Source organism: Neophocaena asiaeorientalis, unplaced genomic scaffold (assembly GCF_003031525.2).
Source record: "Neophocaena asiaeorientalis asiaeorientalis breed wild unplaced genomic scaffold, Neophocaena_asiaeorientalis_V1.1 scaffold607, whole genome shotgun sequence".
Taxonomy (NCBI): domain Eukaryota; kingdom Metazoa; phylum Chordata; class Mammalia; order Artiodactyla; family Phocoenidae; genus Neophocaena; species Neophocaena asiaeorientalis.
Genome location: NW_020173405.1, coordinates 1446602 through 1458629, shown reverse-complemented (window position 1 = coordinate 1458629; position 12028 = coordinate 1446602). Strand labels below are relative to the sequence as shown.

The 12028-nt window shown below is 53.1% G+C and overlaps 1 protein-coding gene across 1 annotated transcript; it reads left to right on the top strand.

Annotated features, from left to right (window-relative positions):
* Positions 1-2699: 2699 nt before the first annotated feature.
* VPS37D (VPS37D subunit of ESCRT-I) lies at positions 2700-5428 on the top strand. The gene is made up of 3 exons (XM_024747205.1): positions 2700-3222; positions 3696-3778; positions 4385-5428. Exons 1-3 carry the CDS (start codon positions 3021-3023, stop codon positions 4745-4747), a joined length of 648 nt encoding a protein of 215 aa, XP_024602973.1. The 5' UTR covers positions 2700-3020; the 3' UTR covers positions 4748-5428.
* Positions 5429-12028: the final 6600 nt, after the last annotated feature.

The following is a 12028-nucleotide window of genomic DNA, read 5'->3' as shown; positions in this document are numbered from 1 at the left end:
GGTGGAGAGAAAAAGAACTTTGGTCTCTTTTCCTCTTCTTATAAGGGCACTAATCCTATCATCAGGCCCCATCCTCATGACCTCATCTAAAACTAATTACCTCCCAAAGGCCCCACGTCCAAATATCATTACATTGGGGTTAGGGCTTCGACATATCAGTTTTGGGGGGAAGCACTCAATTCATAACAGGGTACTTTCAAAATATTGGGTGGGGGTGGCGAAAGGGAGGTATGAGTCTAAAGGCAGAAATTAAAGGTGAAAGAGACAGCGAAAGAAAGAGACATAACTACCACAGTGGGGGAGGCATTCTGGAGGGGCAGGTGAAGGTGAGACCCATAGCAAGGGTACCTGGGCTGGCTTTGGAATGAGGGGAGGTTCCTCCTCCTGGAGGAAGGAGAGAAGAAAGGGCACTGGGGCAGGTGCAGAAAAGATCCAAAGAGGTGGAGCAGGAAGTGGCAGAAGCTCTCCCATGTGATGGGCAGTGGAGTCACCTACTGAGGGGGCAGGAGTGGGTATAGGAGGTCTGAGGAGTGTGGGGAAGTTTCACAGGGGCCGTTGTTGTGGGATTCCACAGGGGGCCCACTGGGCTGAACAAAGGGGGATTGGTGACGAAGAGGGGACAAGCCAAGGCAGGAGCTCCCATCAGATCTCACCAGGGCCTCTTAGAGTGAAGACTGCCTCTTGCCCGGCCAAAGGAGGGCCGGACAGGGGGAGTGTCTAGGAGACCCCTGGAAGCTTAGTGGAAACAGTGGGTCTGGAGCACGCAGACCAGAACCAGGGAGATCATAGCCAGGAAATTGTGAAGTGTGGAAGAGCTCTTAATAATACCCAGGACCGTGGTGGAGGGACATCAGGGACTGTGGGGCACACAATGCTGCCTGGGGAGGTAGAGAGGGCTTCCTGGAGGTGGTGATGTTCCAGCTGAATCTTGAAAAGGAAAACCAAATTTCACTTGCCATAAAAATGTGGAAGAAGTGTTGCCTTCACAGTCTATCAGCAAGTCTGTCCTGCCCCACTCCATCAGTTCTGTCTCTTTCTCAGACATCTCCACCACACCCCCTGTGCTCTGGCTGGATTGGGAGAGTCCTTGTTGGGCACTTTCAGCTTCTATGCCTTGGCTTATGGGCTTCTCTTTGGTTTCACTATTTTCTCCTTCAACTTCAGAACTCCTATTCATCCCTCAAAACCCAGCTCAAATGTCACCTCTGCTGGTGAGCCTTTCTGTGCCCTGGTGCTTTCTTAGTAGTGTGGTGAAGTGGAAAAAGCTCACTCACTACTGTTTGATTTTAGACAGGTGACAATCTCTGAGTGTCTGTTTCCTGACAATGGCACTGGCCAAGCCTAGTTGTGAAGATAAGGTACATGACATCCTCAGGCATCACATGGGACTCACAAAGGAAGACATCGAGCCATGACACCCACCATTCTGTCTTGTACTAAAGTAAGCTGAGTGAGAATGTGACTCTGCCTTAATCCATGAGCTCTTAGAGGTAGAGACAATGCCCTGACAGGGCCCAGCCCAGTGCCCAGCATGGAGGTATCGTGTGCTCCGTGGACACTGCACATACAGGAAGAACCGAGATTGTCTGTTATTTACTTGTAATGTGACTTTGGGGAGGTGACATCATCTCTGACAATCTGTTCCTTCATCTTTAAAATAACAATAACTCGTATTAGGTATTCATCTAACTACAGGTAAGGGACTCAACAATTCACTACCTCTAATCCTCACGTTGTGTTATCATCATCCTATTTTATGGAAAGGAAAACTGAGGCTGGGGGAAGTGAATGACTTGTCCAAGTTAGCAGCGGGCAGGAGCTCCTGGCACCCGGCCAAATCCAGAAAATTGTGCGAATTCACGGGGTAAATGTGAAATAGCCTTGCAAACTGTAAAGGCCTGGGGTGGGAGAGTCCGTGCCTGGGGGTGTGGTGAATGATGGCCGGGAGGAGAGGAAAGGAGAGGCGCCTTAGATATCCGGACTCCGTGAGGAGGATGGGTTGCCAGGCGATCTGCGGATGCGGGAGGCGCGGCAAGGCGCGGCTCGGCCGGGGTGGGAAGAGGAGCGTCCTGCCCCCTCCCCATCCCACCCCCAGCCTCCACGCCGCGGCCCCTTTAAGAGCGGGCGGGGCGCCCTGGGTGTAAGAGGGGGCTTTGTGTCTTCCGGTGGGGAGGGGTACTGAAAGCTGAGGCGTGTATTCCATAGGCCACCATAAGAGAAAGTTGTATATTTCACAGGCGATAGGCCCGGGCTGGTTGTCTGCGGGGGGGGCGGAAAGGGAAAGTGTACATTGGAGGGAGGCAGGCAGGAGGGGCGTGTGCATCCTATAGGGGACAGATGGAGGGTAGTGCGTTCTCCAGGGGCAGGGAGTGGAGGCTCGGCCCGCCTAGTAACAGAAGGAAATAGGATCTCCAGGGCCAGGAAAGAAAGGGGTCTGCTTGCTGCAAGAGAAGGAAAGCTGGGAGCAGGTGCTACGGGATCAGGGAGGAAAAGGGGGTGTGTATTCCTTGGGGTGTGGGGATTCCACTGGAGGGCAGAGGAGGGGGTGCGAGGGAAGAGAAGGGGGTTTGAGGGGGTGCTGTGCAGGGACAGGGTGAAGACATCACTGGAGAGTAAGAGCAGGGGGTGGGAGTGTTTTTGGCACAAACACCTGAGGAGGAAACAGACAAAGGCCTGGAATGAGAGGGAAGCTGCCCATGCATGGAAAATGGGACAGAGGAGGGAGGGGGACTCCTCGGGGACCTGAGCAGACATATTAATTGAAAATTAAAAATTAACTAACATTTGTAGAGGCCTTCGTAGTTTTCCTCACTTAAGTCTCACAACAACCCTATAAGGTAGATGTTTTTAGCTCACTTTGTGGAAGCGGAAACTGAGTCAAAGTGGGGTCTGGGCTCTTATCGTTCCTCCACCTGTTGGCTCGCCATCCTGAGATTGGGGCAGGAAAGCCAAGCTTTCGGCTTGGCCCGTGGGCACTGTCGCCCACGGTGGCAGTAGGTGGCCATGGGCAGACTCCCTGAATGGGCCTCTGGGCTCTTCCCTGCCGGCAGTTCCAGGGCCTGCAGCTGGAGCGTGAGGCATGCCTGGCCTCCAACTACGCTCTAGCCAAGGAGAACCTGGCACTGCGGCCCCGCCTGGAGATGGGCCGCGCTGCCCTGGCCATCAAGTACCAGGAGCTTCGGGAGGTGGCCGAGAGCTGTGCAGACAAGCTGCAGCGACTGGGTGAGGGACGGCCGGGAGAACTGCCTGGGGTGGGGGGCAGCTGGCCATCTGGCTGGGTGGCCTTGGGAAGTGCCAGGCTCTGAAGGTTGGGACTTGGGCAGACCTATTCCCCAGGCAAGTTTGAGGGGTGCTACTGCTGGAAAATAACCGAGTTGGGAAAGTGAGCAGTCGATGGGTAGAGCTGGGTTCGAGAGGCCAAAATGGGGCCCAAAGCCCAAGGGCCTGGGGTGCTTTAGGAGACAAAGCCCCTGCTCCCTCTTTCGCACTAGGACTGGGGGGAGAAGCATAAATGGATCCGGCAGGCGCGTTGTGCAGATGAGGAAACTGAGGCTCCAGAGAGGGGAGGGGAAGCGTAGAATCACACACAGGGTCAGTGAGAGTCAGGTCTGGGCCCTGGGGCTCTGGTCTGTCTGCCCTGAGTGACAGGCCCTGAGGGCAGGGGCTAGTTCACTCTGTTCCTCTGTGGCCCTCAGAGGAGAGCATGCACCGCTGGAGCCCCCACTGTGCACTGGGCTGGCTGCAGGCTGAGCTGGAGGAAGCTGAGCAGGAGGCTGAGGTGAGAGAAGGGGCAGCTGGGCCTGGGGACCGGGAGGGGGGCCCCATCCTATCATCATGCCCCTCCCCTCAATTCTTACATTGCAGGCTTGAGAGCCCCCCTTCCAGGAAGCCTGCCCTGAGTGCCTGGCTCCCAGGAGTGCCCGCTGCATTGCTGTCCGCACTGGACACAAGGCCCACCGTCCCCACCTGTAACTTTTCCCCCAACTTCCTGTGAACATCTCAGGGCAGCTTAGGCTGGGTCTACAGAGGAGCTGGGACAGATGTCTCAGTGCTGGGTTGGGAGCACAGTGCTCAGTGAGTTGAAGAGGTGGAGGAGGAGGGCCCTGGCCCTGATGAGAGACACCTGTCTACTTCAAGTGTGTCTCCATCTCTGATCCCGCCTCATCCCTGGCCCAGCAGGTCTGGTGATAGTAAGGAAATCAAGGCTTGAGAGTAGAGGACGTTCATCCTCAGCACTGTGGCAGGCCCAGGCTGGAACTCAGGTGCCCCATGCCCGAGCTGTGGGTGGTCGCCATCGGGAAGGGTTCAGGGTGGGAGGAGAGAGGACCAGCCCTCAGTCTTTAAGTCATGTTCCTCCCAAACTGTCCTTTCCCTCCTGTCCCAGGAGCACATGGAGCAGCTGCTGCTGGGGGAGCAGAGCCTGGAGGCTTTCCTGCCCGCTTTCCAACGAGGCCGTGCCCTGGCTCACCTGAGGCGGACCCAGGCGGAGAAGCTGCAGGAGCTGCTGCGGCGCCGGGAGCGGTCTGGCCAGCCAGCCCCCACTGCTGCTGCGGATCCCCCCAAATCCTTCCCCGCTGCCGCTGTCCTGCCCACTGGGGCCGCCCGGGGGCCACCAGCAGTGCCCCGGAGCCTGCCCCCCTTGGACTCCCGCCCAGTGCCCCCGCTGAAGGGCTCCCCGGGGTGCCCTCTAGGCCCAGCCCCTCTGCTGAGCCCTCGGCCCTCGCAGCCAGAGCCCCCCCACCGGTAGGATCCAGGGTATGGCTCCCCACTGGGGGGCCCAGACAAACTTGATGCGTGGCTCCTCCTCCTCCCCCACCGCCGGGGTGGGGGGAGGGGCAGGCCCCTCCCCCTGGCCCTAGGCAGGCCCTGGCCCTGGAGGCTGAACTGGGGAGGAGGGTCACCTGGAAGGTGCCCAGAGAGAGGGCCGGGAGTGGGGTGGGCAGGGTATTATGCCTCTGCCGCTGAGGAAACTCTGCCTTTTTCTCCCCGGCTGGGGCCTCCCGGGTGATGGGCCAGCCCCAGTGAAAGAACTTTACTCATGGGGGCCTGGGAAGATGCCCACTTCCTTCAAGGGCCCTGCCTAGGGGGCCTATCGCCCCCTGCCACTCCACTAGGCTTGCACAATGCCAAGGCTGACAGGAGTGTTTTCCATCGTGTCCTGAGCCTACCTTTCCCCCAGTTCTGGGGTCCACCACCTAGGAGCCAGGTGGTCAGGCCCCGCTCATGCTCCAGACCCTGGGGCAAGGTAGGCCAGGGGCTTCTGACCTTCACCAGGTGAGAGTGGGCCCTCCCCCCGGAAAGACCATTCTGTATTTTTCTGTCCCCGTCTCCTTAGAATGGAAACTTTTTGAGGGCAGGTCCTTGTCTTTGTATGTTCTGTCCCCAGCCCCGCCTCCCAGGGGCCGTCAATAAATGTGATGATGAGGATGACGATGCTGCCTGACTTCTCTCTGCTCCCTCATCCAGCCACTCTGCTGTTGCAGCCTCCACATCTCAGCTCCTGTGCTTCCTACTCTTGAGATGCCCTCCTTTCCTCTCTGCCCATCCAAAGCCTGGCTGTCCAGGCCCAGCACTGCTTCTGCCTCTTCCATGAAGCCTTTTCTGATTACCAACCCACGGGAGTCTTCCCTAACTCTTAAACTTCCCAGCACTTCTGGCCAGAAGTACACTCTGCTCCATCACAGTTCTCCAACTGCCTCACCTGTATGCACCTTCTTTTCCTGGGTGGCCTGTAAGCCCAGTCAGGATGGTACCTGCTCCTTCTCTGGCCTGCCAAATGACCACCCCCACTGAGTGATGGAGAGGGTTCCATAGGGCTGAAGCTACCTGTCTTCAGCTTGGGTAAACATTAGGTGACCAGCTTGGCCGATGACTGTGGACAAGAAGATGAGAGAGTGGGAATACGTCTTGGATCAGCTTAGGTCAAGTCTAATGAGATGAAGTTTGACAGGAAGTCACAGGAGGTCCTGCAGGTAAGAGGGGACAGTCAGAGTGCTGTAGAAGCTAACGTGATCTTGGTCCATGTTAGTGGGGCTATAACCATCTAGAATGAGGCAAGTGCTGGTTTGGCTTTACTTTTTACTGAAGTTTTAAACTCTAAGGGAACCCCAAAACAGCACCTTTGGAGTATAATGAGAAAGAGGATTGGGGCCAAGTCCCCTACGGAACAGTTGAGGGATCTGTTTTACACACGAGTATGTGATGGCTAGCCTCCGAGTCTCTAAAGGACTGCTTCACATAGAGCAAGACGTTAGAGTCAAGACCAACGGGTGGAAACCACTGGGAGCCAGATTCTGCCTCAGTATGAGGCTCTTGATCCACGGGTGCCGCGGCTGGTAGGCTGGTCCCCATCCCTAAAGATGAGTGAGCGGCACCTGAGTGACTGCTTGATGAACTCTTAAGAAATACAGGCAATAGTTAGAGGGACTGGCCCATCCGAGCTTTTGGAAGCCCAAGTCCAGTCGGATTCACCCCCAGCAGGGGCAAAGCACTGACAGTGCCCACTTGAGAAGCTTCATCCCACAGTGGCCGTGGTTCTCCTGCTCTCACTGCTAGCACTTGACGTGCTGGAGACAAGGGACGCTGGAGGGGACACCAGGTGCCTGCCTGAGATGACAGAAGACTGAACATCCCCAGAAGACCTCCCACATTCTCCACACAGCCTGGGGCAAGCCGGGCCCCTCTCGGCCTGGCCTCCCACTCTGGTCCATGCTTCTAGGGAGTTTTTCGTATGTAACCAAAAGGAAGAAGGGCTAATGGTGGTCATGCCTAAGCCTCCCTCCACTATTGTGAATTGGGGAGCAGCCTCTACAAGGCAGAGGCTAATGTCCACAGTCTGGTTCAGCCTCCCCTCCCCAGGGCAGGTAAGAAGAAGAGGAAGGAATGACCCAGGCAAGGGAGGGACTGGGAAGGGAGAAAAGTTTTACCGTGAGAACCAGATGGGGTCTTTCAAAAGGCCTTCCACACCCCTCACCTTCCTAAAGAGCTCAGACTCAGTTTTAGAGCACACAGGGAGTGAGGCCCTCTGTATTCAGCTCCAGCATGAAAAACACCAAAGACCTGAGGCAGGTGGGTATAGATACCACCAGAGTGGAATGGGCCTAGTTCTGGGCCATGGGAAAGGCTTAGAGTTGGATGGTTAATAAACTTGATTAACCCCTCTGCTTGAAGGTACATGGAATATTCTGGAAAGTTCCAGGCAGTCTGGGCTCTCCTGCCAGATCACTTCTGGAACTTTGTATTTCCAAGTCTGGGGTCGCAGGGAATGCTCCTGGCTATAATCCTCTGTGAGAGAGAATAAACTTGAGGTAGACCCTCAAGGGGCCCATGAGAAAGGTCCTACCTATTGCAGGCCACCAGTGCTTTTACAAACCAAAACCAAAACCAAAAAATTGCCCAAAGGGCTTCTCTCTTGGCTCAGTGGTTAAGAATCCACCTGCCAATGCAGGGGACACAGGTTCGAGCCCTGGTCCAGGAAGATCCCACATGTGGTGGAGCAACTAAGCCCGTGTGCCACAACTGCTGAGCCTGTGCTCTAGAGCCCGCGAACCACAACTCTGAAGCCCCCGTGCCTAGAACCTGTGTTCTGCAACAAGAGAAGCCACTGCACTGACAAGCCTGCGCACTGCAACGAAGAGTAACCCCCACTCGCCGCAACTAGAGAAAGCCCACACACAGCAACGAAGACCCAACACAGCCAAAAAAAAAAAAAAAAAAAATTGCCCAAATAACAAAACTCTCACTCCTTTTTGATAAAAACAAGGTGTTCCTCCCCCTCAAGAAAGTCTATGTGTACCTCCTTGTTTGGAAATCACTAGCTTCTGCATATTTTCCTAAGCCTCCCACCTTGTTTTCCAAATTTGAAACATAGTAACATTAAATGTACTTTTGTGTGTGCCTGCTAATCAAGGCTTACTGAGCTCAACCTTTACCACTGAATCATGTGGTCACTGCAAAGCCATGGCTAAGAACTTGCCCCTGACCTCCCAGGCTAGAGAATCTGATGCTTTCCAAGAGACCAAGTTGGACTAGCTGAGGGTTTATCCCAATTTATACAAGGATTTTACACAAAAGATTGAGTGCAGGAATTGGTGTTATTGTACCAAGGGACCTCTGGCTTTGTTTGGGACCTTGCCACTGCTGTAGAACTCTCAAAAGATTCTTCTTGTCCCACAATGAAAATAAGACTTATACTCTGCCTCCCTGCATAAAGTGTGAGCTCTTTTAATAACATAGGAGGTAACCTAGGGATCTGCAAATTCAAATGCCTGTAGGGGCCAGAAGGTTACAGTGCAAAGCAGCTCTGTTTCCACAAAGTACACCCTTCCCCATTTTCCTGGAAATGCATGATCCGCCCCCCTTCTTTGTTTTTCCTCTGAATAGACACGGGATACACAGAGAGATTTCTCTAAGAGTAAAATGGTGCAGGTGTGTGCATCTCGGCCTCTGACACATCCCCTCTGCTGGTGAGAGTGCAGGGGACCAGGGAGCAAGGTCCTATCTGAAAGGCAGACCTTACAGCTTCTCCCAGGCGGTCACGGAAGTATGGAAGGAAGCTCAATGGTGGCACATTTTCTCACTTTTTTAAGAGGAGTCAGAAATCTAGATTTTTATGCAAAGTCTTCTAAGTTTTGAATATTGCCTAAAGTTAAGACACTGTGCTAGCCACAGCCAAATGCTGTGTGCAGGTCAGCTGTGGCCTGTGAACCACGAATCTCGGTCAGTTCTTCGTCCTCTGGAAACAGGCCTTCTTTTGTCTAGCAGCAGTCCCCTCCCAGGACCAAGGATGTGAACACTGACAGGGCAGAGGCAGGATGGGAGGGCCAACCCATCTCAAGACTAGCGACGGAGCCCCAGGTTTGTATAGCCTTAAGAGACAGTGGCGAGATGGCTAGATCCATAGTGATGCTATGACCTTACAACAGATAGTGAAGGTGAGCTCTCTGCTTCTGGAGGATGAGAGCACCTAGCAATCCCCAGCATATGCAAGTTCATGAGGTCCAGACTCAGGTCTTGCTACCACCCTAAAACACTAACAGAGGGACCCCAGGTGCTTTGCACAAACCCGATGGCCCCCAGGGCTCCAAGCCTGGCCTGAGAGCCAAGCCGCTGAGGGCAGGCAAGGCGCGCCTTCTACAGTCCTGCTCAGAGGCAAGAGACAGTGTGTGACCTCATCACAAGGCTGAGGAACTGAGAGGGCAAAGGCCAGGAGAGCGCACTGAATTCCAGGGAGTGAAGTAACACCGCTACTTACCAGCTGTCCCTTCTCTCAGCCTCCCTTCATGGGATCTGGTGACATTCCTGGAAGCCCAAAGGCCCGAGACAAGACCCCTACTCCTCGCCATTTTCCATAAGCAGGTGTGGTGGCCACTCACTTGGGCTCCACCCTTGGCGTCTCAGCTTCAGGCTGTGGCTATAAGGGATAGAGATATATATACATGGTCAGTAATGACCACCGGACAACTCACTGGCCTACGGTAGGCTATTCTTATTCATCTTGGCTCATGCTGGGACCATTACAGAGGGCAAGGCGCACTCAGCGAATGAGATGCCAGAACCGCAGAAGGAAGCAAGAAATCTTACTCCTTCAGCACTGGGATGTGTAAAGGATCTTTTCACCCTGCAATAAATGAAGGACAATGGAGGGGAAAACAGTTAGGCTCAGGAGGAATAAAATGAAGTCCTGATCAAGCCCAAAGACACTATCACAATTGCCTAGACATGTACACCTTGATTCCTATGCTCTTGTCCACGTTGCCCCATTAGGATCTGTGTGTGCCGCTCACTCAGCCTGGCACTCTTCTTCACGCCTTACCCAATGAGCACAGCATGGAGCATGCTGGGCCCCTCTTGTCCAAAGTCTCTCTTCCTAGGTCCAAACTTATAGTTTTGTTTCAGTTTGTGACCAAAGGGAGAAAAGGGACTGAAGCTGACCATGTCTCAGCCTTCCTCCTCTATCAGGAACTAGGGAGCAGCCCCTAGAAGGCAGGGGCTAATGTCCATGGCCTGGTTTAGCCTCTCCTCCCCAGGACAGCTAAGAAGTTGAAAAAGGACAACTGCAGGGGGGCCAGAAAGGGAGAAATGATGTAATAGGAACAAGCTGGGGAGGGTCCTTCAAAAAGCCTCCCACACATCTCCCCTCCCATGAAGAGCCCAGATTGAGTTTCAGGGATGGTAGGGAGTGGGATCTCTCAGAGTTTAGCTCTGGCCTAAAAAAAACAGAGGCAGGCAGGATGGCACTATAGAATAGAGTGGGCCTAGTTCTAGGCCTAAGGAGAGGCTTAGAGTTGGATGATTAATAAATTTTATCGACTACCCTGTTTGGAGTTGCATGGAATGTTCCAGAAGTTTCACAGAGTCTGGACCCCACTACTCCAAACCTTCTGGGTCTACCTCCATGTTCTGGGGCCCAAGGGAATGTTCTTCACTGTGATTTTCACGGAGAGAAAACGAACTTGAGAGATCTATGTCAAAGAGACCATGAGAAAGATCCCAGATTATCACAGACCACTAGCGCTTTCACAAACAAGACCCAAAGGAACCCCAACTCCATTTGATTGAAACTTTGATAGAATCTTGCCCCAAGGACACTGTTATGCCCCAACTCCTTGGTTGAAAATCACTAGCCTCTGTACTTTTTACTAAGCTTCACTTCCTGTAGTTTGTGTTTTGAAAAGACTTTCCCTCTTGTTTTCCAGATATGAAACATAGTAACATTAAATGTTCTTTTTTAAAGTATATATGCCATTTCCCCCAAACCAAGGCTTCATGAGCCCAGCATGTCTGAACCAGAGTAGGCTTAAATCTTTACTACTGAATCATATGGTCACTGCAAAGCCACGACTAAGAGTTTGCCCCCAACCTCCAAGGCTAGAGAAAACAGAATGGTTCCCAAGAGACCAAGATGCACTAGCTATGGGTTTCTCCCAATTTATCCAAGGACTGCCACAAAAGATTGAGTGCAGGAACTGGTGTTAATATAGCAAAGCACCTCTGGCTTTGTTTAGAACCTACTTAGGCCCTTACCTTTGCAGAAAATCTCCTGCAAAGGTTTTCCTACCCCACAGCTTTACGCTCCACAGTACATACCTGAGTACCTACCATCTCACAGCTAAGCCACACCCCACATGCAGTGATTCACGGTTAAGAGAACTGGATGACCACAGCTCTAGCCAAGTGACAACCCACTGCACCAATTAGGAAAAGAGGAAACAAAGAAACCCTCAGCCAGCTCTGAATAAGGAAGTGCGCTTCCATCCTGTACCTCCTGTCACTCAACAGTCCGGTCTACTCAAACTCCCCCAATTCCCACAGCTTCAAGTAGCCATGTTTCAAGGACTTGGCTTGTAGGACCTGCGATAAGCACTGCCAGTGAAACAGGAGGCTGGGCCACACTCAGGTGACTCAAAACTCCCAGTTTGTTGCTCTATTTTTGGGAAGGGAGGAGCTGCACAGTTAGCAATGGGGCTGGCTGGTCAAGGGATGACCAGGCGCCAGGCACAGTGTCCCAAGGACAAACCTGACTCTACTGGCACTATATATATATGTATGCATGTATATATATATATATATTTTTTTTTTTTTTTTTCTTTTTCCCCCCTGCTGCTGCACCATGTGGGATCTTAGTTCTCCAACCAGGGATTGAACCTGCGCCCCCTGCAGTGGAAGCACGTTGTCTTAGCCACTGGACCGTCAGGGAAGACCCTGGCATCATACTTTAATCACTGAGCCTATTAGAACATGGATAATCAAGTGTGACAGACCGAAAGAGAGCAAACGATTTGCTCCTCTGCCATCACGCCCACAGAGTAACCTCTCCGAGGTCATACATTAGATAAGCATGGGAACAGGAAGGCTCATTCCTTACGCTCATGACCTTGCTTTCTTTCCCACTCACACTCACCACCAACAGAAGGCGGAGTGGGGTCTGACCACCAAAGAATGGCCAGGTTCCCACAGATCACATCCTTACGCTGCACTGCGTCTCACCTGTGGCTTGGGGAACTCACAGAAAGACAAGTTTCTTATC